The sequence below is a fragment of the Piliocolobus tephrosceles genome, chromosome 9 (assembly GCF_002776525.5).
Source record: "Piliocolobus tephrosceles isolate RC106 chromosome 9, ASM277652v3, whole genome shotgun sequence".
NCBI lineage: Eukaryota > Metazoa > Chordata > Mammalia > Primates > Cercopithecidae > Piliocolobus > Piliocolobus tephrosceles.
Window position 1 is genome coordinate 11,653,803 of NC_045442.1, and position 23,461 is coordinate 11,677,263.

General features: G+C 46.5%; 1 protein-coding gene across 1 annotated transcript in view; it reads right to left on the reverse strand.

The window, feature by feature from the left end:
* The window catches only part of TACC2 (transforming acidic coiled-coil containing protein 2), a 234,980-nt gene that overhangs the window by 181,614 nt on the left and 29,905 nt on the right, over positions 1-23,461 (reverse strand). Inside the window, exon 3 of the mRNA XM_023224380.2 lies at positions 22,827-22,939. Coding sequence (XP_023080148.1) covers positions 22,827-22,939 — 113 coding nt within the window. The remainder of the gene's footprint in view (positions 1-22,826; positions 22,940-23,461) is intronic.

The following is a 23,461-nucleotide window of genomic DNA, read 5'->3' on the forward strand; positions in this document are numbered from 1 at the left end:
TTTTTTGAGATGGAGTCTCACTCTGTTGCCCAGGCTGGAGTGCAGTGGTGCGATCTCGGCTCGCTGCAACCTCTACCTCCCGGCTTCAAGAGATTCTCGTGCCTCAGCTCCCTGAGCAGCTGGGATTACAGGTGCCCGCCACCACGCCCAGATAATTTTTTTTTTTTTTTTTTTTTTTGGTATTTTTAGTAGAGACAGGGTTTTGCCATGTTGGCCAGTCTGGTCTCGAACTCTTGACCTCAGATGATCCACACACCTCAGCCTCCCGAAGTTCTGGGATTACAGGTGTGAGCCACTGTGCCTGGCCTCATATGAGCTTCTATATGACTTCAAGGTCAGGTGCCATTCCATTCCTGAAAATCCCAGCATAGTGTGGGGATGGGGACAGGCAACTGAATTTCAAAGAAAATTCAAAAACTATCTTTTAACCAATTTTTTTCAGCAACCCTCTCCTGGGGTCCTAAAAGTCAGCAGAATGACCCCATTTTGTGATTCCCAGACTGGCTGCTGGAAGGGGCTGCTGCTGAGTTGTTGACACCAGTACTCCCCAGAGCCAGCACGAACCTGGCTTTCACATCTGTCTGCAGTCCTTCAAATGTGTCTAGATAAAGTCATGCCAACGACATTCTGATATAATAATTTCTGATCATTCAGACTTTTCTTAATGATCAAATACCAAAAATAAAACTACTATCCCATTAGAGAAAATACCTGTTTTTATTCACAATAAAGATCTTTAAAACTCGAATAAGCCCAAATCAAGGGATTTGGTAGAATATTTACCCAAGTATAAACATTTTCTTAATTTTAAGTTAAGCCCTTGCTAGTGCTTCATAGAAAAATGCAAATGAGAGTTCTGCTTGTATAGCTAGATTTTGGTGGTGTTTTTCTATGTTATTTTGACAGCATGAGGATATTTTGAACAACAAAGAGTAGTAAACGTATTTTTGTTATATCCCTTCTTTTTTTTTTTTTTTTGTTTGAGACGGAGTTTTGCTCTTGTTGCCCAGGCTAGAGTGCAATGGCAAGATCTCAGCTCACTGCAACCTCCACGTCCCGGGTTCAACCAATTCTCCCGCCTCAGCCTCCCAAGTAGCTGGGATTACAGGCATGTGCCAACATGCCCAGCTAATTTTGTATCTTTAGTAGAAGTGGAGTTTCTCCATGTTGGTCAGGCTGGTCTCGAACTCCCGACCCCAGGTGATCCACTCGTCTTGGCCTCCAAAGTGCTGGGATTATGGGCATGAGCCACCAGGCCTGTGAGATGTTTATATACGCGTATCAAGGCGGCGTGAGCCACCACTCCTGGAGATGTTTACATATGCGTATCAAGGCACAGTACATTTCCTTAAACTTAAGTCACAGAGATCTTTATTCATATGTCTTACTGCTGACCTTCTCCCTATGAAGATCCTATTATCCTGTCACTTCCTTTTTTCTAAGATGGTAAAGATAATGATCAATAAATACTGAGGGAACTCAGAGACCGGTGCCGGCGTGGGTCCTCTGTATGCTGAGCGCCAGTCCCCTGGGCCCACTTTTCTTTCTTTATACTTTGTCTCTGTGTCTCATTTCTTAAGTCTTTCGTTCCACCTAACAAGAAACGCCCACAGGTGTGGAGGGGCAGGCCACCCCTTCACACACCTGGCTAATTCGTTGTAGAGACAGGGTTTTGCCATGTTTCCCAAACTGGTCTCAAACTCCTGAGCTCGAGCAATCAGCCCACCTCAGTCTCCCAAAGTGCTAGGATTATAGGCATGAGCCACCATGCCCAGTCTATATCCCTTCTTGATAAGACTCGTAGCATTAATTAAAATCATTTTCCTGACACAGAAAACATTGTACAAAACAGGGTACATAGTGGAAATGTCTCTTGATGACTGAAAATCTTTCAGAGAATTTGGGGCATTCTCTGACCCATATGTTGTTACCGGTGTTACCTGTCTCAGACAGAGCTCATATGTCCTGAGCTCAAAAATGTGATGAAGGGTTTCTTTTCAGAATAAATCCTGATTGCCAGTCTATTTTGTTGAGATTGTCTCTATGTAATCCCATTAATCTAAATGGGGGAAAAAAGTGGATGAGTCAACATTACTGGGCGCCAAGCTGGCTCAATGTCAAAGACATAAAGATCATCCAGCTTCCTTCCCAGCACTAACACAGCTGCAGTGACAAGTTTGGGAAGATTAACCACCGTCAAAGTTGGCATGTGAGATCACAGCAAGACACAGGGGAGACTGCAAGTGTCGGTGATACAAGCAACTCTTGAAGGGAGAAGAGAAACAACTTCGCCGGTGGCATCTTATCTCTTGCTCTTTTTTTCTAGAAGGGTCTCCCCACCTCTTCCAAAATAAATGCCAGGTGTTTTGCTGCATTCTCATTTAAAACCCAAGAAAGGAACTTGATAGGGTGGCTTTTCAATGTTTTCAGAGAGCCTAGGTTGGAAAATGTCATATGAGGAATTATTAACTACAAGAAGGGTTGGACAAAGGGAGGATTAGCTACTAAGGAACAGAGGAAAGGAAGAGCAGGAATCCTGGAGATAGAAGAAAACAATGAGGGCTGGGTGCGGTGGCTCACACCTGTAATCCCAGCACTTTGGGAGGCCGAGGCAGGCGGATCACGAGGTCAGGAGATCAAGACCATCCTGGCTAACACGTCTCTACTAAAAAATATATTAAAAATATATTAAAAATTAGCCAGGCGTGATAGCAGGCGCCTGTAGTCCCAGCTACTTGGAAGGCTGAGGCAGCAGAATGGTGTGAATCCCGGAGGCAGAGATTGTAGCGAGCCGAGATCGGGAGGCAGAGATTGTAGTGAGCTGAGATCGGGAGGTGGAGACTGTAGTGAGCTGAGATTGTAGTGAGCTGAGATCGGGAGGTGGAGATTGTAGTGAGCTGAGATTGTAGTGAGCTGAGTGAAGCTGCGTATCTGGGGAGACCGAGACAGCAGCAGTTCCCAGGGCAGAATACTAGAGAGGACTGAACAGAGAGAACCCCAGAGACGGGCAAAGTACTGATGAGCATGTGCAGGTGTGGAAACCCCCTGAGGTGAGGTACAGAACACCTGAAAGGTTGGGCGGGTGCGGTGCCTCACACCTGTAATCCCAGCACTTTGGGAGGCCGAGGCAGGTGGATCACAAGGTCAGGAGTTCGAGACCAGCTTGGCCAATATGGTGAAACCCCATCTCTACTAAAAATAAAAATTAGCCAGGCATGGTGGCGTGCGTCTGTAGTCCTAGCTACTCGGGAGGCTGGGGCAGGAAAATCGCTTGAACCCGGGAATCGGAGGTTGCAGTGAGCCGAGATCGTGTCACTGCACTCCAGCCTGGGTGACAGAGCAAGACTCTGTCTCAAAAAAAAAAAAAACAACACCTGAAAGGTTTAGGACGAGCAATCCTCAAAGCTCACACAGAGCTGGGAATAGTTCCTGTTCCCACCAGCCAGAATGGAGTACCTCATCACTCGTAAGGCATCTGTTGAGCACTAAGGCAGGTTTTGCCTCAGTACTGGGGAAATTAATCCTCACCTAAACACTGCTCTCATTCCATCTAACAAAGTGAGATGCAAAGGATTAAGCTGTTCCAAATAACTTAACTGCATCCCAGAGCAAAGTTCAATAATATTTATAGGAATATGAAAATATCCAGAACCCAAAAAGCTTAAAGTCCACAGTGTCTAGCCTGCAAGCAGGGAAATGTGACCCACAACGGAAAAAAAAAAAAATCACATAATTTGTCTTGAATGCAGAAATTACACAGATGATAGAATTAGTACAAAAGGACTTTTTTTGCAGAATTATAACTGTATTCCATATGTTCAGGAGGCTAGAGGGAAGACCGAATAAGTTAAGCACAGAGGGAAGATGTAAAAAAGACCCAAATCAAACTTCTAGAAATGAAAACTAGGATGTCTAAAATGAAAAACCCACTGGGTGAAATTAATGACAGGTTAGACACTGCAGAGAAAAAGGTTAGTGAACTTCAAGATATAGCATTAAAAATGTTCTAATATGAAACACAGAGAGAATTAAGACTGAGAGAAATAACAACAGGCCGGGCGTGGTGGCTCACGCCTGTAATCCCAGCACTTTGGGAGGCCGAGGCAGGCAGATCGCAAGGTCAGGAGATCGAGACCACCTTGGCAAACACGGTGAAACCCCGTCTCTACTAAAAATACAAAAAACTAGCCAGGCGTGGTGGTGGGTGCCTGTAGTCCCAGCTATTCAGGAGGCTGAGGCAGGAGGATGGTGTGAACCCAGGAGGCAGAGCTTGCAGTGAGCCAAGATCGCACCACTGCACTCCAGCCTGGGTGACAGAGTGAGACTCTGTCTCAAAAAAAAAAAAAAAAGAAAGAAAGAAATAACAACAACAACAAAAAAGCATCAGTGAACTGTGAGACAAATTCAAGTAACCAAATATATGTTTAGAGTCCCCACAGGAGGAGGGGAGATACAAAATATTTGAAGAACTGATGACTGAAAAATCTCCAAATATGATGTAAACTATGAACCAACATATTCAAGAATCTCAAGGAATGCCAAGCATAAGAAACAGCAAGGGCCAGTGTTCAGGGCAGTGATTCATGCCTATAATCCCAGCACTTTGAGAGGCCAAGGCGGGTGGATCACTTGAGGTCAGGAGTTTGCGATCAGCCTGGCCAACATGGTGAAACCCCATCTCTACTAAAATACAAAAATTAGCTGGGTGTGGTGGCATGCGCCTATAATCCCAGCTACTTGGGAGGCTGAGGCAGGAGAATTGTTTGAACCTGGGAGGCAGAGGTTGCAGTGAGCCGAGATCAGGCCACTGCACTCCAGCCTGGGTGACAGAGTAAGACTCTGTCTCAAAAAAAAAAAGCAAAAAACCAGAAAGAGTGAAAAACCTACACCAAGGCATATCATAACCTAACTGCTTCAAACCAGTGACAAAGTGAAAAATACTAAAACTAGCCAGAGAAGAAAAGAACAAAGATAAGAATTTTGTTGGAAATAATGAAAGCCAGTATACAGAAACAATATCTTTAAAGTGTTGAAAGAAAAAAACTGCCTACCTAGAACTCTTTGCCTAGACAACATATTTTCCTAAACCAGGTGAAATAAAGATTTTTCCAGACATACAAAAGCTAAAATAACCTCTAGCAGACCTACATTTCAGGAAATGTTAAAGGAATACCTTCAAGCAGAAAGAAAAGAATACTAAATGTTACTCAGGATCTACACAACAGAATAAAGAACACCAGAAAATGTAACTATGCAAGTAAATACAGTCTCTTTTTCCTTATTACTTAAATCTCTTTTAAAAGATAATTGCCTGATTAAAGCACAAATAATATGTATTATGGGATGTGTGGCTTATGTAGAAAGACAAAATAGAACAAAGACTGAAACAGAATGGAAGCATATTGTTGTAAGCCTCTTCTAATATATGTAAAATGATATAATCATTTGAAAGTAGAATGTGAGATATTAAATGTGCATATTGTATTTCTTAAAGCAACCACTAAAATAACACAAATAGTTGTAGCTAATACAATAATCCAAAAGAAGCCAAAAAAGGAGGAAAAATGAAACAAGACTATAGATTTAAACCAATCATATTAATAATCACATTAAATGTGAATGTTATAAACACTCCAGTTAAAAGGTACAGATTTTCAGACTGGTCACGGTGGCTTATGCCTGTAATCCCAACACTTTGGGAGGCCGAGGCAGGCAGATCCCTGAGGTCAGGAGTTTGAGACCAGTCTGGCCAACATGGTGAAACACCATCTCTACCAAAAACACAAAAATTAGGCTGAGTGCGGTGGCTCGCGTCTGTAATCCCAGCACTTTGGGAGGCCAAGGCAGGTGGATCACATGGTCAGGAGTTTGAGACCACCCTGACCAACATGGTGAAACCCCTTCTCTACTAAAAATACAAAAATTAGCTGGGTGTGGTGGTGCACGCCTGTAATCCTAGCCACTCAAGAGGCTGAGGCATGAGAATCACTTGAACCTGGGAGGCGGAGGTTGCAGTGAGCTGAGATCATACCACTGTACTCCAGCCTGGGTGACAGAGTGAAACTAATTAAAAAAAAAAACAAAAACAAAAATTAGCTGGGCATGGTGGCAGGCGCCTGTAGTCCCAGTTACTTGGGAGGCTGAGGCAGGAGAATCGCTTGAACCTGGTAGGTGGAGGCTGCAGTGAGCCAAGATCACATCATTGCACTGGTGTGATAGAGCAGCCTGGGTGATACAGCGACTCCGTCTCAAAAAAAGAAAAAGGTATAGATTTTCAGAGTGCATTAATAAAACAAGATCCAACTCTATGCTGCCTTCAATATAGGTACTTAAATGTTTTTTAAAGCACAAATAGGCTAAATGTAAAAGATTGGAAGAAGGGGAAGATGTACTATGCAAATAGTAATCAGGCTGTTGTCTATATTATTTAAGACAAAGTAGATTTTGCAGCAAAAAATACTACAGGCATAAAGAAGATAATTTTATAATGATAAAGGATTCGATTTATCTGTATGAATTTTTAAATTTTATACATTCTAAAATAAAGATTAAAAAGTCTAAAATTTTTTATCTAATAACAGCTTCAAAACACAAGAAGTAAAAACTGGTAGAATTGAAAGGAGTAATGGACAGATCCACAATTATAGTCTGGTATTTCCAAACCGCTCTCAATAATTAAATAAGTGGATAGAAAATCAGTGTGGATGCAGATGACTGAACAATGCTATGACCAACTTGACTTAACACTTTTTAAACACCATCCAATAATAGCAAAATAACATTTTTTTCAAGTACAGATGGAACATGTACAAGGGAGACCATATTCTGTGCATAAATTTGAGATGATTCAAATTATACAAAGTATCCTATCTGCCTACAATGAAATTAAATTAGAAATCAATAACAGAAAGATATCTGGAAAATCCCCAACTATTTGGAAACAATAACACATCTCTGAACAGTCCATGAGTAAAAGAAGAAAGAAGGAAATTGTAAAGTACTTGAACAGAATGAAAATGAAAACAAATATAATTTGTGGGATGCAGTTAAAACAGGTCTCAGTGTAGTCCCAGCTACTAGGGAGGCTGAGGCAGGAGAATGGCGTAAACCCGGGAGGCGGAGCTTGCAGTGAGCTGAGATCTGGCCACTGCACTCCAGCCTGGGCGACAGAGCGAGACTCCGTGTCAACAAAAAAAAAACAGGTCTCAGAGTCACATTTATAGCACTAAAATGCCCATATTTTAGAAAGGTCTCAAATCAATGATGCCAGCTTCTCACCTAATAAACTATAGAGACACTGGTCACACAACAATGTGATTATAACCGATACCACTGAATTGTACACTTAGAAAATGGTTAGGATGGTAAATTTTATGTTCTGCCCTTTTACCACAATAAAAAATAATTTTAAAAGTCAACAAGTGTCCGTGTATAAAAGAAGCCAGACAGCAAAGCATATAAGCTGTTTGATTCCGTTTATATAGAGTTCAAGAACTATCAAAACCAATCAATGGTGATAGAAGTCAGAATAGTTTTACTCTTGGGAAGGGGTATTGACTGGGAAGAAACAAGAGAGAACAATCTGGTATGACGAAAATGACCTTGATCTATAACTGGGTGTGATAATACAGGTGTATAGGAGTATAAGCATTCATCAAGCTCTCAAATTTAGACAACTCACGGTATGTATCTGATACCAATAAAAAAGGAATTAGAAGAAACTATAGAGACACTAAAAAGAGAGTGATTCCCAAGAATGTGGGAGGATGGAGGGAGGGGATGGGTGGAGCCTAAGGGGTTTTAAAGGCAGTGAAACTAATATAATGGCGGATACAATGACATCGCGCATTTGTCAAATCCATCAGAATGTACAACACAACTGGACTTTAACGTAAACGACAGTAAGTCCTCAATATTGTCCAGTGGTTCTTGGAAACTGCAACTTTGAGCAAACAGATATAGAGTAGGCTCTTCAATAATGTGGTTTTGTTCAATGTAGTTTCAGTATAATGATGAGAAAAAAACTGGTCTCATTATACGTCATTTCATTTAAAATTGCAGTTTCTAAGAACCTATTAATGAGACTGAGTGATAACTTACTGTATAGACTTTAGTTAATAATAATGTATCAATATTGGCCCATTAATTGAAACAAATATACCACATTAATGTGAGGTGTTAATAATAGGGGAAGCTGTATGGAGGACGGAAGGGTGCATGGGAACTCTTTTGTACTAGCTACACGATTTTTTGGAAACCTAAAACTGTTTTGAAAATAGCCTATTAATTATTTTTGTTGTTGTTGTTGTTTTGTTTTGAGACGGAGTCTCGCTCTGTCGCCCAGGCTGGAGTGCAATGGTGTGATCTCGGCTCACTGCAAGCTCCGCCTCCCAGGTTCACACCATTCTCCTGCCTCAGCCTCCCGAGTAGCTGGGACTACAAGCGCCCGCCACCACGCCCAGCTAATTTTTTGTATTTTTAGTAGAGACGGGGTTTCACCGTGTTTGCCAGGATGGTCTCGATCTCCTGACCTCATGATCCACCCACCTCAGCCTCCCAAAGTGCTGGGATTATAGGCGTGAGCCCCTGCACCTGGCCATATTATTTTGAAAGTGCATATACATATATATAAGTTACACACACACACACACACACTTTTGTTGTTGTTTGAGACAGAGTCTCGCTCTGTCACCCAAGCTGGAGAGCAGTGGCACGATCTCGGCTCACTCCAACCTCTCTGCCTCCTGGGTTCAAGCGATTCTCCTGCTTCGGCCTCCCAAGTAGCTGGGACCACAGGCATGCACCACCATGCCCAGCTAATTTTTGCTTTTTTTTTTTTTTTTTTTGAGACGGAGTCTCGCTCTGTCGCCCAGGCTGGAGTGCAGTGGCCGGATCTCGGCTCACTGCAAGCTCTGCCTCCCGGGTTCACGCCATTCTCCTGCCTCAGTCTCCCGAGTAGCTGGGACTACAGGTACCCGCCACCTTGCCCAGCTAGTTTTTTGTATTTTTTAGTAGAGATGGGGTTTCACCGTGTTAACCAGGATGGTCTCGATCTCCTGACCTCGTGATCCGCCCATCTCGGCCTCTCAAAGTGCTGGGATTACAGGCTTGAGCCACCGCGCCCGGTCAATTTTTGTATTTTTAGTAGAGACGGGGTCTCACTATGTTGGCCAGGCTGGTCTCAAACTCCTGACCTCAAGTGATCCACCTGCCTCGGCCTCCCACAGTGCTGGGGTTACAAGAGTAGGCCACCACGCCCGGCCACACACACACATATCTATAGGGGTGTGTGTGTATGTGTGTATATATATTATATATAATTTATATACTATATATTATTTGTATATTATATGTATAATATATAATTTGCATGTTTTTATAATATATATGCACACTTAATATACCACCTAACAAAATATAGCTATCTTACAGTTAATAAAGAAAGGAACTAGAAAAAAAACAGAAGAGTGTGAGGAAAACACTAACATTTTGAAAGCCCTTGTCCACTATATGGTAGGGGCATTGGTGATTTTTTCCTCCCCACTCTGCACTCTTCACTATGTTCCAAGTTGCTACAATAAACGGGTATTATCTCATAATGGAAAAATACTCCTCTTCCCCTGTTGTTTAAAGCCTCAAATGCTCTGTTGAAACCAGAGGAGCAGGAAACAAGACACACACCTAATTCAGCACATGATCTTCCTTTTCAGCCAGTGTCAAAAGTCAGGAGCTCCCTCCTCCGCTCCCTCCCACTCTCCTCTCTGTGTTTACTTCCTGCCAAAGATAAATAATGAGTCAGAAGCAGGACGAGGAGGGGCGGAGGCTGCTCTCCACTCTGGACACACCCTGGGGGGGCAGGAGCCTGGGAATTGATCTCAGCGTCCACCCAAGCTTGGAAGGAACAGAGCAGGCCGCCTGGGAAACACAGGGCTGGGTCCCTAACAGCTGGCCCCGGCCGATGCGCAAAGCACAGCTCAGATCTTTCTGATTTTTCTTTTTTCTGCCAAGAACTGATCCTGTTTACAGGAAAATTAAATGTTAAGGATTGACCAAGGTTCACTTTCTAATTATGGAGACCAGAACACAAATACTTGAAGACACCTGTGGGCCGGGCACTGTGTCTCACGCCTGTAATCGCAGCACTTTGGGAGGCGGAGGCGGGTGGATCACAAGGTCAGGAGATCAAGACCACCCTGGCTAACACAGTGAAACCCCGTCTCTACTAAAAAATACAAAAAATTAGCCGGGCGTGGTGGCGGGCGCCTGTAGTCCCAGCTGCTCCGGAGGCTGAGGCAGGAGAATGGCGTGAACCCGGGAGGCGGAGCTTGCAGTGAGCTGCGATCACGCCAGAGCACTCCAGCCTGGGCAACAGAGCAAGACTCCATCTCAGGAAAAAAAAAAAAAAAAAGGAAAAGAAAAAGACACCTGTGAGAGTTAGCTACGAGTCTGCGTTTCAGGTAGATCAAACCAGCTGGGGTTCTAGTCCCTACCCTGCCACTTTCTGTCCGTGTGACCCAAAACAATTTCCTTAACTTCTCTGAGCCCTGTTTTCCTCATACGGCCCCCTTGGGTCATCTACAGCCATCCACACAGAGCTGCCAGGTGAGGTGATGTGTGTAACCCTAGGCCCAACACCCAGCCTGCAGCAGACCGATTCCACAAAGGGCACCGAAAGGGAGAAGTAAGAAACATCCTGGCCTTCCATTTAAAGCCTATTTAGTTCATGTTTTCAAACCATGTTTCTAAACCCTTCCCCATAGCTGCTGCTATCCACACCAAAGATGTGCTTGTTCTAACCAGGAGTTTGTCTTCTGAAAAAGCCAAGAGGTTGAGCTTAATATTATGCTACACCTCCTCTCTCCCAGATGTAAAGAAACTCTGGGCCAGGCGCAGTGGCTCACGCCTGTAATCCTAGCACTTAGGAGGCTGAGGCAGGTGGATCGCCTGAAGTCGGGAGTTTGAGACCAGCCTGACCAATATGGAGAAACTCTGTCTCTACTAAAAAATTAAAAAAAAAAAAACAAAAAACAAATTAGCCGGATGTGGTGGTGCATGCCTGTAATCCCAGCTACTCAGGAGGCTGAGGCAGGAGAACTGTTTGAACCTGGGAGGCAGAGGTTGTGGTGAACCAAGATCGTGCCATTGCACTCCAGCCTAGGCAACAAGAGCAAAACTCTGCCTCAAAAAAAAACAAAAAAAAAAAAAAAAGCAGCAGCTCTGAAATGTCGTAAAGTCTATGTGTCTAGTCCTTCTTAAATTCTGTTTCCTGTGGATCTACAATAAGGACAGCTGTTCTCTGCCTGGGACTGCTTTTTCCCCGTAATCCTCTACTTCAGCTGTTCTCTGCCTGGGACTGTCTTTTCCCCATAATCCTCTACTTCTACTCAGTTTTGAAGACCCAGCCCCAAGAAACCTCCCCTGGAGACCTCTCCTGGTTCTCCCCAGCAGAGCCAGTACCTGTCTCCTGCCCCTGTGCTCCCAGGGACCCCCACCTAGGGCATTTAGCTTGTTCTAGAATTATTCATTTGCATGCCTTTCTCTAGATTGGACTGGACATCTTGCTCATCTTTGTACCTCTAGTCCAGCCCAGAGCTTGACCTGTAGTGGGTAGTGGGCTGTGTTTATTAAATCGAGTAAGACACCTGCCCCCCAAAAAGGCTGGGGTGCTAAGGAGCTGGGCATGGAGCAGGAAATGAGCTGCCCGGAAGCAGAAAGGAGAAGTCTGCTTTTCTCTCAGAGATGCCAGGCCCTCCTGGGATTCCCCCAGCACAAGCCCGCGTCTGTGATGGTCGGTACTTTGTCCTGCCAGGTTCACCTGGTGCCTGTAGGATTTCCTCCTGGAGCCCAGGTTTGTGGCCATGGAACTTAGCAGACATACCTGAGCCTAGTGTTTTGCACATCTCAGCACATGATCCCACCTGCCCAGTTGCTCAAGCCAAAGCTTCAGGAATCTTCCTCCATTCTTTTCTCCGTCCTTCTTTTTTTTTTTTTTTTTTTTTTTTTTTTTTTTTTTTGAGATGGAGTCTCTGTCGCCCAGGCTGGAGTATAGTGTTTTGGCTCACTGCAACCTCCTCCTCCTGGGTTCAAGTGATTCTCCTGCCTCAGCCTCCCGAGTAGCTGAGACTACAGGCATGCGCCACTACGCCCAGCTAATTTCTCTGTTTTTAGTAGAGACAGGGTTTCACCATGTTGGCCAGGCTGGTCTCAAACTTCTGACCTCAGGTGATCTGCCCACCTTGGCCTCCCAAAGTGCTGGGATTACAGGCATGAGCCACCGCACCTGGTCTCTTTTCTCCTTCCTTCTAAAGCCAATCTATCAGCAAGTCCTGGCATCTCTAGCTCCAAAATATCCAAAATATGGAAAGCTGCTCACATTTTCTCCACCTTCACTGGTTTTCATCTCAGTCCATGCACTCTCAGTGGGCCAAGACTATCAACAGGTGGGGTGAAAATTGGTTCTTGAGAGGTGAAAAGAGCCTTAGATATTACAATAGTCTGTGGCCTCAAAGGCCATAGCACAGAAACCAACTTCCTGTGGTACTGAACTTTCTCGGAGAAGGAAGGGCAATGGGGAATAAATGTCTCTAAGTTCCTTGCAGGCAGCCAGGAGTGAGTGGCAATAAAAACAAGCTTGAGAAACTCTGCCCTAGTTCCAAGTACTACCACATCTTGCCTGGGGCTTTGCCTGGGGCTCTACCTGGTACCCTTCTTTGACCGCCTGGTCCCAGTCTTGCTTGCATCCTCAGCACCAGAAGGAAATCCAAGTTCCTCACCACGGCCTTCAGGGTCCAGGCTTAACTGATCAGGCCCCTGCTCACTTGGCCATCTCTCACTGCCTCAATGGTCACCATTCCTCTCAAGCATTCTTTAGAGGATTCTAAAGAATTCTTCCTCCTTAAGCCCTTTGCAAGGCCTGTCCTTCCACCTGGAATGCCTGGTCCCCTAGGTCTTCCTTGTCTGCCTCCTTTTTGTCATTCCAGACTCAGTTTCTATATCACCTCCTTCTCTGGCCATCTAATCTCGTGATTCTCAAACCTTAGGGGTGCCAGAATCCCTGGGCTCGTTAAAACACACATCACTGGGCCCCACTCTGAGTTTCTGGTTCAGTGAGTGGGAGTGGGGTCAAAGTTTTGCATTTCTAACAAATTCCCAGGTGATGCTAGGGCCACCGGGTCAGAAACCCCACTTTGAGACGACAGATCTAATCTAAAGCAGCCACTTTCCCTGCTACCTTCTAGCTTGACACCCTGCTGGGCACCTTTCAGAGCCTCCATACCACCCAAAAGTGTCTCTGTTCTATTTGTTTCTTTGCTCGATGTCTAACTCAACTACAGTGTATTTATCCACCAGAGCAGAGCCCCCATGGTGCGTGATGCCAGCTACATCCTCACCACCTAGCAGCAGGCACAGCATGGGTGCCCAATAAATACTTGTTGAAAAAAAAAAAAAAAAACAGAGGAGCGAATGGGAGAGGGGGCAATGAGTCTGTATGCGAATTATCCAAAGTGCAAACAAAAGTTAGCTATCCTTGTTGGCCTGGGGGTAAACCCTGGTCAGTGTCTCCCAAACTTGCTTTCTCATGAGAATCTCATGGGATTCTTATTACAAACACAGATGTAGGGGTCTTTTCCCAAAGCTGCTGGCTCAGACTCTTCAAGGGGGCAGGAGGGTGTTCAGGACATGGGTACTTTAACTGATATCCCAGGCAATTCTGATTAAGTGGTCCTGGTAATAGCTCACCATTCCTTAAATTTCTCTGCTCAGAAGAATCCCCTGGGGTGCTTATTAAAAACACAGGTGGAGGCCAGGCGTGATGGCTCACGCCTGTAATCCCAGCACTTTGGGAGGCCGAGGCGGGTGGATCACAAGGTCAGGAGTTCGAGACTAGCCTGACCAACATGGTGAAACCCTGTCTCTAGTAAAAATACAAAAAAAAAAAAAAAAAAATTAGCCGGGCGTGGTGGCGGGCGCCTGTAATCCCAGCTACTCAGGAGGCTGAGGCAGGAGAATGGCTTGAACCCGGGAGGTAGAGGTTGCAGTGAGCCGAGATCACGCCACTGCACTCCATCATGGACACCAAGAACGAAACTCTGCCTCAAAAAACAAAAGAAAAACAACAACAACAACCAAAAAATAAATAAAATAAAACAGACGGGGCTGGGTGCAGTGGCTCATGCACGGCCTAGCTCTTGCTTTACATCTCCCAGTGTTTAATGTTGGATCTTTCTTTTGGGTTCTTGGTCCAGAACCTTAGCATCTTCTTGTCAACTGAAGAATCATGAGGTTCATAAACTTGGGGAGGAAAGCTTATTTCTTATAAAGAGTTGCAGCTGGCCGGGCACGGTGGCTCATGCCTGTAAATCCCAGCACTTTGGGAGGCCAAGGCGGGTGGATCACAAGGTCAAGAGATCGAGACTATCCTGGCCAACATGGTGAAACCCCATTTCTACTAAAAATACAAAAATTAGCTGGGCATGGTGCCACGCACCTGTAGTCCCAGCTACTTGAGAGGCTGAGGCAGGAGAATCACTTGAACCCGGGAGGTGGGGGTTGCAGTGAGCCAAGGTCACGCCACCGCACTCCAGTCTGGCGACATAGTGAGACTCCGTCTCTAAATAAATAAATAAATAAATAATAAAGGGTTGCAGCCTGCAGGTTGGCCATCCATCCCTCGGGCTGGGAAGTGACGGAAGCGCTTCCGCACTTTGCAGCAGAAGCCGGAAGCAGGCACTCGAGGTAGGGAAGCTTGAGATAAGAATTTATGCTGAACAGGCTGTCTAAGTAGACACATTCAACAGATTATAGGAGGAGCTATGAATATTCATGAAGGGGGCATGCATTCATAGTAAGCAAACAGACATGTTACACCCCATGCTTACTTTGAGGTGGAGACAACATTTAAATGCATTAAAATTAGGCTCTATACATTAAAAGGTGCCGCAGAGGGCGCGAAGGCACTCAGGGAGCCGAACCACTCCATGGCGGGTGATCTCTTATGTAGAAGGAATGCTGGTCAGCTGTTGCGTCGAAACCAAAAAAGGGAAGGGGATCTGGCTGAAACCAGTGGTGGAACAAGTCTTTCAAAAGGGCTGGTTTGCTAGTTTCTGTTGAACCCTTAGGAAAGAAAGTCTTAACATCCGCTAGTGAGTGAGCGGTTATGGGAAGGCTGTCTGACCTCCATCCTGTCAGGAGCGGGTATGCGAAGGCTGTCTGACCTCCATCCTGTCAGGGCTCCAAACTCAGTTTTTTGTTGTTTTTGTTGTTTTTTTTTTTTTTTTTTTTTTTTTTTGAGGCAGAGTCTTGCTCTGTGGCCCAGGCTGGAGTGCAGTGGCCGGATCTCAGCTCACTGTAAGCTCCACCTCCTGGGTTCACGCCATTCTCCTGCCTCAGCCTCCTGAGTAGCTGGGACTACAGGCGCCCGCCACCTCGCCTGGCTAGTTTTTTGTATTTTTTTAGTAGAGACGGGGTTTCACCATGTTAGCCAGGATGGTCTCGATCTCCTGACCTCGTGATCCGCCCTTCTCGGCCTCCCAAAGTGCTGGGATTACAGGCCTGAGCCACCGCGCCCGGCCTTGTTTTGTTTTGTTTTTTTAAATGGAGTTTCACTCTTGTTGCCCAGGCTGGAGTGCAATGGCGTGATCTTGGCTCACCCCAACCTCTACCTCCCGGGTTCAAGAGATTCTCCTGCCTCAGCCTCCCAAGTAGCTGGGATTACAGGCACCTGCCACCACAACCAGCTAATTTTTTTTTTTTTTTTGATTTTTAGTAGAGACAGTGTTTCTCTATATTGGTCAGGCTGGTCTTGAACTCCCAACCTCAGGTGATCTGCCTGCCTCAGCCTCCCAAAGTGCTGGATTACAGGCATGAGCCACCGCACCCGACCAAACTTAGTTTTTAAGGCTTCTTTAGGATCCCTTTGGCTGAGAGGGAGTCTGTTCAGCCAGATGGAAGGCTTAGGATTTTCCTTTTCTTTGACTCCACCTCTTCTGCCCACACCCAGGCAGTCACCGGGTTCTGTGGGTTCCCCCTTGGGATTCCTTCCAGCCACTATTCCTCTACTGCAAGAATATCTCCTAGTGCCCCTTCCAGCCTCTACCCCTCCAGTGCACCAGTCAGTGCCCCTACCTTTATCTTTGGAACACTTTCCTGGTATGCGTAAGCCCTTGTTTATTTTATTTAATTTTTAATTTAATTTTATTTTATTTTTGAGACACAGTCTCACTCTCGTCGCCCAGCTGAAGTGCAGTGGCATGATCTCAGCTCACTGCAACATCTATCTCCCGGGTTCAAGGTATTCTCCTGCCTTAGCCTCTCCAGTAGCTGGGACTACAGGTGCGTGCCACCACGCCCGGGTAATTTTTGTATTTTTTTAGTAGAGACGGAGTTTCACCAGGTTGACCTGGCTGGTCTCAAACTCTTGACCTCACGTGATCCACCCGCCTTGGCCTCCCAAAGTGCTGGGATTAAAGGTGTAAGTCACTGTGCCAAGCCCTTGTTTAAAAGCATACAAACCACAAAGCACTTCCTTAGCTTCCTGTTAACTTCAGGATAAAATCTCAACTCTCACCTGACTGACAGATTCCCCTCAAACTTCAGGATAAAATCTCAACTCTCACCTGACTGACAGATTCCCCTCAATGTGGCGCCACTCCTCATATCTTGCTTTCAGTGAACGTCACCACCTCGGTCTGCACTCACTTCCTGCTCAGCCCTAAAGAGGTCCAGTTCAGGAATTCTGCCCCTACCTAGAATGACCTCTAGAGCCTGCCCTTTTCACTCAAGCTCCCTCCACCCCTGCCAGGAGACCCTCCTTGTCTACTCCAGCTCTCAGAGAAGGCTTCTTCTGAGCCCCAACAGCACTGGGCTGAGGTGGTCACACAGCTGCGTGGCAGAATGCAGCAGTCTTCATTGTGTGGTCCCTGGACCAGCAGCACTAATCCCTGGGAACTTGATGGAAATGCTCCTTCCCGGCTGGGCGCAGTAGCTCACACCTATAATCCCAGCACTTTGGGAGGCCTAGGCAGGTGGATCACCTGAGGTCAGGAGTTCGAGACCAGCCTGGCCAACATGGTGAAACCCTGTCTCTACTAAAAATACAAAAATTAGCCAGGCATGGTGGTAAGCACCTGTAATCCCAGCAACTTGGGAGGCTGAGGCAGGAGAATTGCTAGAATCTAGGAGGCGGAGGTTGCAGTGAGCTGAGATTGCACCATTGCGCTCCAGCCTGGGCGGCAAGAGCGAAACCCCATCTCAAAAAAAGAAAAAGGAAAAGAAATGCCCCTTCCCAGGCCTCACCACAGACCTGCTGTATCAGACTTTCTGGAGGCGAGGCCTAGCAATCTGTGTCTTTATCAGCCTTACAGGTGATCTTGGTGCCCACTCAAGTTTGAGAACCATCAGATAACAGCTAAAACTCCACTCTCCTTCATTCAGTGACAAAGTGAGACAGGGTATGGACGAGACTTGGCCCCTACCAGGACTCTACCAGACCTTGCATACCCCATCTGGTGCCATCCCTGCTGTCCAAGAGACCTTGAAGAAGCTAAGGTTAGCAGCATTCCACCATCATCTTACTCAGGGGAATTAACTCTATTGTCCGCATGTGCACAAGTCCAGAAGAATCACCCATCATCACCCGCTGGCTCATTATAATACTAAAATTCCCACCCAGATGGGGCTTATCTCCCATTTTTTGGGTTTTGTTTTGTTTTATAAACTTCTATTTTAAGTTCAAGTGCACAAGTGCAGGTTTGTTACAGAGGTGAACTCGTGTCATGGGGGTGTGTTGTACAGATTATTTCATCACCCAGGTATTAAGCCTAGGACCCATTAGTTGTTTTTCCTGATCCTGTCCCTCCTCCCTCCAACAGGCCCCAGTACGTGTTGTTCCCCTCTATGTGTCCCTGTGTTCTCATCAGTTAGCTCCCACTTATGAGTGAGAACATGCAGTGTTTGGCTTTCTGTTCCTGTGTTAGTTTACTAAGGATAATGACCTCCAGCTCCATCCATGTCCCTGCAAAGGACATGATCTCGTTCTTTTTTATGGCTCCATATCTGCCATTTTTTGATCATGCAATACATGGCCTAACATGTTTTTTCACTGTGCCTGTGCACCCTGTGCTCTACCCAACACGTAACGACGTTCCCATACCTCATGCTTATTCATGTCACCCTTCTTTTCTTCTTTTTTTTGGAGACGGAGTCTGGATCTGTCACCCAGGCTGGAGTGCAGTGGTGCGATCTCAGCTCACTGCAACCTCCACCTCCCAGGTTCAAGCAATTCTCCTGCCTCAGCCTCCGGAGGGTCTGAGACTACAGGCACATGCCGCCACGCCCAGCTAATTTTTTGTATTTTAGTAGAGACAGGGTTTCACCGTGTTGCCCAGACTGGTCTCAAACTCCTAAGCTCAGGCAATCCGCCCACCTCGGCCTCCCAAAGTGCTGGGATTACAGATGTGAGTGACCACGCCCAGCGCACCCTTCTTAAAACACCAAAAAGACCTGTCCTCGGGGAGCCAGTCAGAGAATTCTGCTCGGGTGTTATCTCCCTTGTGTTCAAACATAAGCCCCTCACAAAGCCTTGTTTGGGAAATTTGCTTGGTCTTTTGTCAATTACCATTGCCTGGGAGCCTAAGCACTGTAGTCAGTAACCAAAGGCACCAGGAATTCAGCTAGGAATCACTGAAGGTCACTCCCTGCCTGATTCTCACTCCCTGAGAAAAGCCAATCATCTCGAAACACTGCCCTTGGCCTTTTTTGGAAGAAGGAGCAAGTATGACATGGAAGCACAGGAAATGGCCAATGTCCAACAATTTTTGACCTACCTAAACGGTAATTTCCTTGGTACAACCTAATATTAATAGCTCCATTATCTGGCAAAAAGTTGTATGATAAAAGTGGTTGTGTCTTAAGGATCTAAAAGGAAAACGCTGCTCAGTCCCTGGTTGGTGATATCCAAGGAGGGCAAACTAGGGACCAGTCCAGACTGGGCATTAGCTGTACTGGTGTGGAGACTAGTGAGCAGAAAGAGATGCTACTGGGGCTGAGCTTCACCCTAGGAGGCTAGGATCATTCTCCCTCAAGAACCCAGGGGCCTGTGCAGGGATGGTCATCAGGGAGGCAACTCCCAGACTCTGGGCGGTTGAACTATGCTGGGCTAAGTTACAACAGCGCCACCAGGTGGCAACTGGAAAGCAAGGCAGTTGAACTGATGGGACCCTGCATTCTTCCTACTGAAGAACTTAACCTGCTTTGGGGATGAGTAAACCCCATGTTTTAGCATAATTCAGAGAGAGGGAAGAGCCTCAAGGAGAAACAATGGATTTTCTACCTCTAAGGTAGATTACATCATGCTCCAAGCCTCAGTTTCCTCATATGTAGAGTGGAGATAATGTCTGGGCAGAGGGGCAATCTTTGGAAATATTCACATATGCATTCTCCCTACATTCTTCCCTTGCTCCCTGCCCAGCAGGTGGCCACTGCAGGCCCTTCTGTGTTTTCTGCCTCTGGAGTTCTTCCAAGTAGAAAACAAAGAGTTGCAGGTCAATGGCTCTTCCCACCTTTTTTAAAAACTTACATCCTTTAAAGAGAAAATGCTGGTTGTTCAATGAGGCCAAGTGACAGACGCCTCAAGGCCAATGCACCTGAGAGTGGAGAGAAAGGGCCCTGAACAGTGGGGAACCTCTGAGAGTCCCTCTCTACTTCCAGACCGTGTCCTCGGGTTCAGAGGGGAAATGAGCAGGGAGGGTGCTCAAGAAAGTGGCCATGGGGCTCCCAAAGCCTCACCAAAGATTTCCTCCTGCCTACGGTGGCAGAGAAGCAGCACAGTCCCTCGGCCGGAGGGGCAGTGTGGTCACTGGCATCACAGGGAAGGTTCTGGGGTTGGGGAGGGAATGGATGATGGCCTCAATGCACCAGGCTCTGGAGACGGGAGTCCCAAGGATGGCTGCCCTGGGTGATACGGTTTGGCTGTGTCCCCACCCAAATCTCATCTTGAATTCCCAAGTGTTGTGGGAAGGACCTGGGGGGAGGTGATTGAATCATGGGGGCAGGTCTTTCCTGTGCTGTTCTTGTGATAGTGAGTGGGTCTCACAAGATCTGATGGTTTTAAAAACAGGAGTTTCCCTGCACAAGCTCTCTTCTCTTTGCCCACTGCCATCCACATAAGATGTGACTTACTCCTCCTTGCCTTCTGCCATGATTGGGAGGCTTCCCCAGCCACGTAGAACTGTGAGTTCTTCATTAAGCCTCTTTTCTTTGTAAATTGCCCAGTCTTGGGTATGTCTTTATCAGCAGTGTGAAAACGGACTAATACACTGGGCATACCCACCAGCCCGGCAGAGTAAGGACTCAGGAGCAGAACTGAATAGGTTTTAAAAAAATGCAATGATCTATTGCACACAGAGCATTTGGCATGGGGTCTGGCACCCATACGTGAAATCAACGATAAATACTCTTTATCCTTGTTGGTGACACCAAGGATGGGTGACTCACTGAAACCGCACACAGGAGCCCTGCTCAGTCAGGAGCGATGGACTCACTGTCAACCCTTGCAGAGAAGGAGGGCCTGTTCCTTCTCGATAGATGATTTCTGAGTTAGTACAGGGCCCTGCACTATAGATACACACACATTTATGGAGGGGAATCATGTTTTTAATTGTGAACAGGAAGCTGCTTTTTTGAGTGTGCTCTTGGAAGACACCTCTTTTTTTTTTTTTTTTGAGACGGAGTCTCACTCTGTCGCCCAGGCTGGAGTGCAGTGGTGAGATCTCAGCTCACTGCAACCTCCACCTCCTGAATTCAAGCGATTCTCCTGCCTCAGCCTCCTGGGTAGCTGGGACTATAGGCACACGCCACCACACCTGGCTAATTTATGTATTTTCAGTAGAGACGGGGTTTCACCATGTTAGCCAGGGTGGTCTGGATCTCCTGACCTCGTGATCCACCCGCCTCAGCCTCCCAAAGTGCTGGGATTACAGGCACCTCTTTTATGCTCAATTTGCATGCCAATGAGAGGCAATTCTTCAAGGGAAAAATAGTAATTGACCAAAGCCGGGGAATAAGCAAGAAAAGACATTTGAGCTGCTGCTACTCTTCAGTCCAGCTGTGACACAGGCCTCGAGCAATTCCCAGGCCTCTTAGGAGATCCTGGGACCTCACCAAGAGGGAAAGAGAAGAGCTGGACCCTGGGCCTTAGCCAGAGTGGCTTCACTTGTGTGGGATTCCAGAAAAGACAAATCCATTCACTAGTTTCATAGTCATCCAGAGCCAAGTTAGAAGTCTCAGTAGAATCAAAGACTAAAACCTTTGTCCTGTGACCCTGAGGAAAAGTTCATGGAAATGGAACAGCCACGGGAGTCTGGGGAGGTACAGGAGCCACCATCTTCAGCAGAGAACACAGATCAAAGGTGCTGTTCGAGGCATCATTCTGATTCCCTCAGCAAAAAACACTCTGCCCCATCTGATTGCCATTTCCCTAAAGAAATCCAAAGCTCCTGCCAAGATGCCCCAAGTACTTCCTCTGGAAAGCCACATAGCCCAAGCCACCCAGAAAAAAATGCCCCAGGCATGGAAATTCCTGCCACCAGGGGTTGCTCTTACTTACCCAAAGCAAAAAAAAAAAAAGTCACTTTGAGTCTCAAGGTTTTGCAAAGCTATGAAGTAGCCTGTGAGCCAAAGTTTCATTGTCTGTGACAGGGGCCTCTCATTCAATTTTGCACTTTTGTTCCATAGAGTTCCTGTTCATTTGTTTCCCTTAGGGCCTGTCATGATAGACTCCTGGGAGCTGGGTTCCAATTGTTCAGGGTTTTTCTGACCAAATTCACAACCTGTTTGTGAGTTGAACCCATAAGCAGTTATTAAGTGCCCCCAGCGTGCCTGGCCTGTGTCCATGCTGGACACCAGGTGCTCGATTCTGCTGGACTACTGCTTGCATCCCCTAAAACTATAAGTGTGGGGCCAACATGGGGAGAGGCCCAGGAGAGAGCCCCGGCAGGGAGCCCTAGGGCCTGGCTGTGGCTCTTAACAAGAGTCAGTGACCAGCCAGGCATGGTGGTTCACGCCTATAATCCAGCACTTTGGGAAGCTGAGGTGGGTGGATCACCTAAGGTCAGGAGTTAGAGACCAGCCTGGCCAATATGGTGAAATCCTGTCTCTACTAAAAATACAAAAAATGGCTGGGCGTGCTGGCGGGCGCCTGTAATCCCAGCTACTCGGAAGGCTGAAGCAGGAGAATCACTTGAACCCAGGAGGCAGAGGTTGCAGTGAGCCGAGACCGTGCCACCGCACTCCAGCCTGGATGAGACTCCATCTCAAAAAAAAGGCAGTGATCGATGGGCCACCACATCCCACTGCCACAGCTGGTTTCTGGGATTCATCCACCAGCCTCCCTGGGACGAAGGGCTTGGGTGGCCTTGGTAATTGTGTTCTCAGTCCTCTGTTTTATGGTCCAGTGCCCGCAACAGCCACCACACTGGGATACAGACTCCACTTAGCCACAGATTAGACACTGATAAACCCCTGGGGACCCTGATGTTTTCCATTTTCAGTTCTGACAATGAAGATGCTCTGCAGTGTGGCTGGAATGGAAGTCCATAATTACTAATTTCATCTTTGGGCAGGAAATCAGGATGAACTTTTCAATCATGCAGGACTAGCCAGTCACAGAGAGGTCTGTGAACCACCGCTTGGAATGTCTCACCACTGGGGACGATATCATGGGTTTAAGCATCCAGTTTCCAAAGCAAATGGGGCAAAGCTAATGCTGGAGCAGGCAATGAGCAGGGCAGGCCTTGGGCTGCATCGGTCCTCCAGAGCCGGCCTCCTACCTGGATGCGTCTCTGTGGTCAGGGCTTCCGGGCGTGTCCTGCTGCTTCCTTTTTATATTCTGACTGTTCCCCGGTGGCTGTGTGGACCTTGGAGTCTGAGCTGATGAAGTCCTCTGAGCCAGGAGAAAGAGAAATTGGAAAGGAAATCAGATAGGAGTCTCTGAAAACAGAAAAACATTTATCAACAGAGCCCCCACCACAGCATTCAAGATAAGGTCGTTCACTTGCTCTGCCATCCAACGAAGCACCTACTATGTGTGGCACTGAGCTAGGCCTTGAGGATATACGGGGAGCAAAGCAAAGGTGGCTGCTGCTCTCATCCAGTGGGGAAGAAACAAAGTCAAACAAGCAGTAGCAGTTCCAACTGAATGCTTTAGTAGAAAACCAAAACTGGAGACACCTACCACACTTTGGGGTCACTAGATCCCTAGGAGAAGTAGAGCCATTTAAACTAAGACTTGAAAGTGTCCAATTTGTTTGCGGCACTCCTGAGATGAAAACACACTTTCCTCCCTCCATACCGATGGCTTCACATACCAGAATTCGGCTGGAAATCTAGGGAAAAAAACTAACTGGAAGAAGAAAACGACGAACCCTTAGAAATTCGGACCCAACCACTTGGGATCCTAACCCCT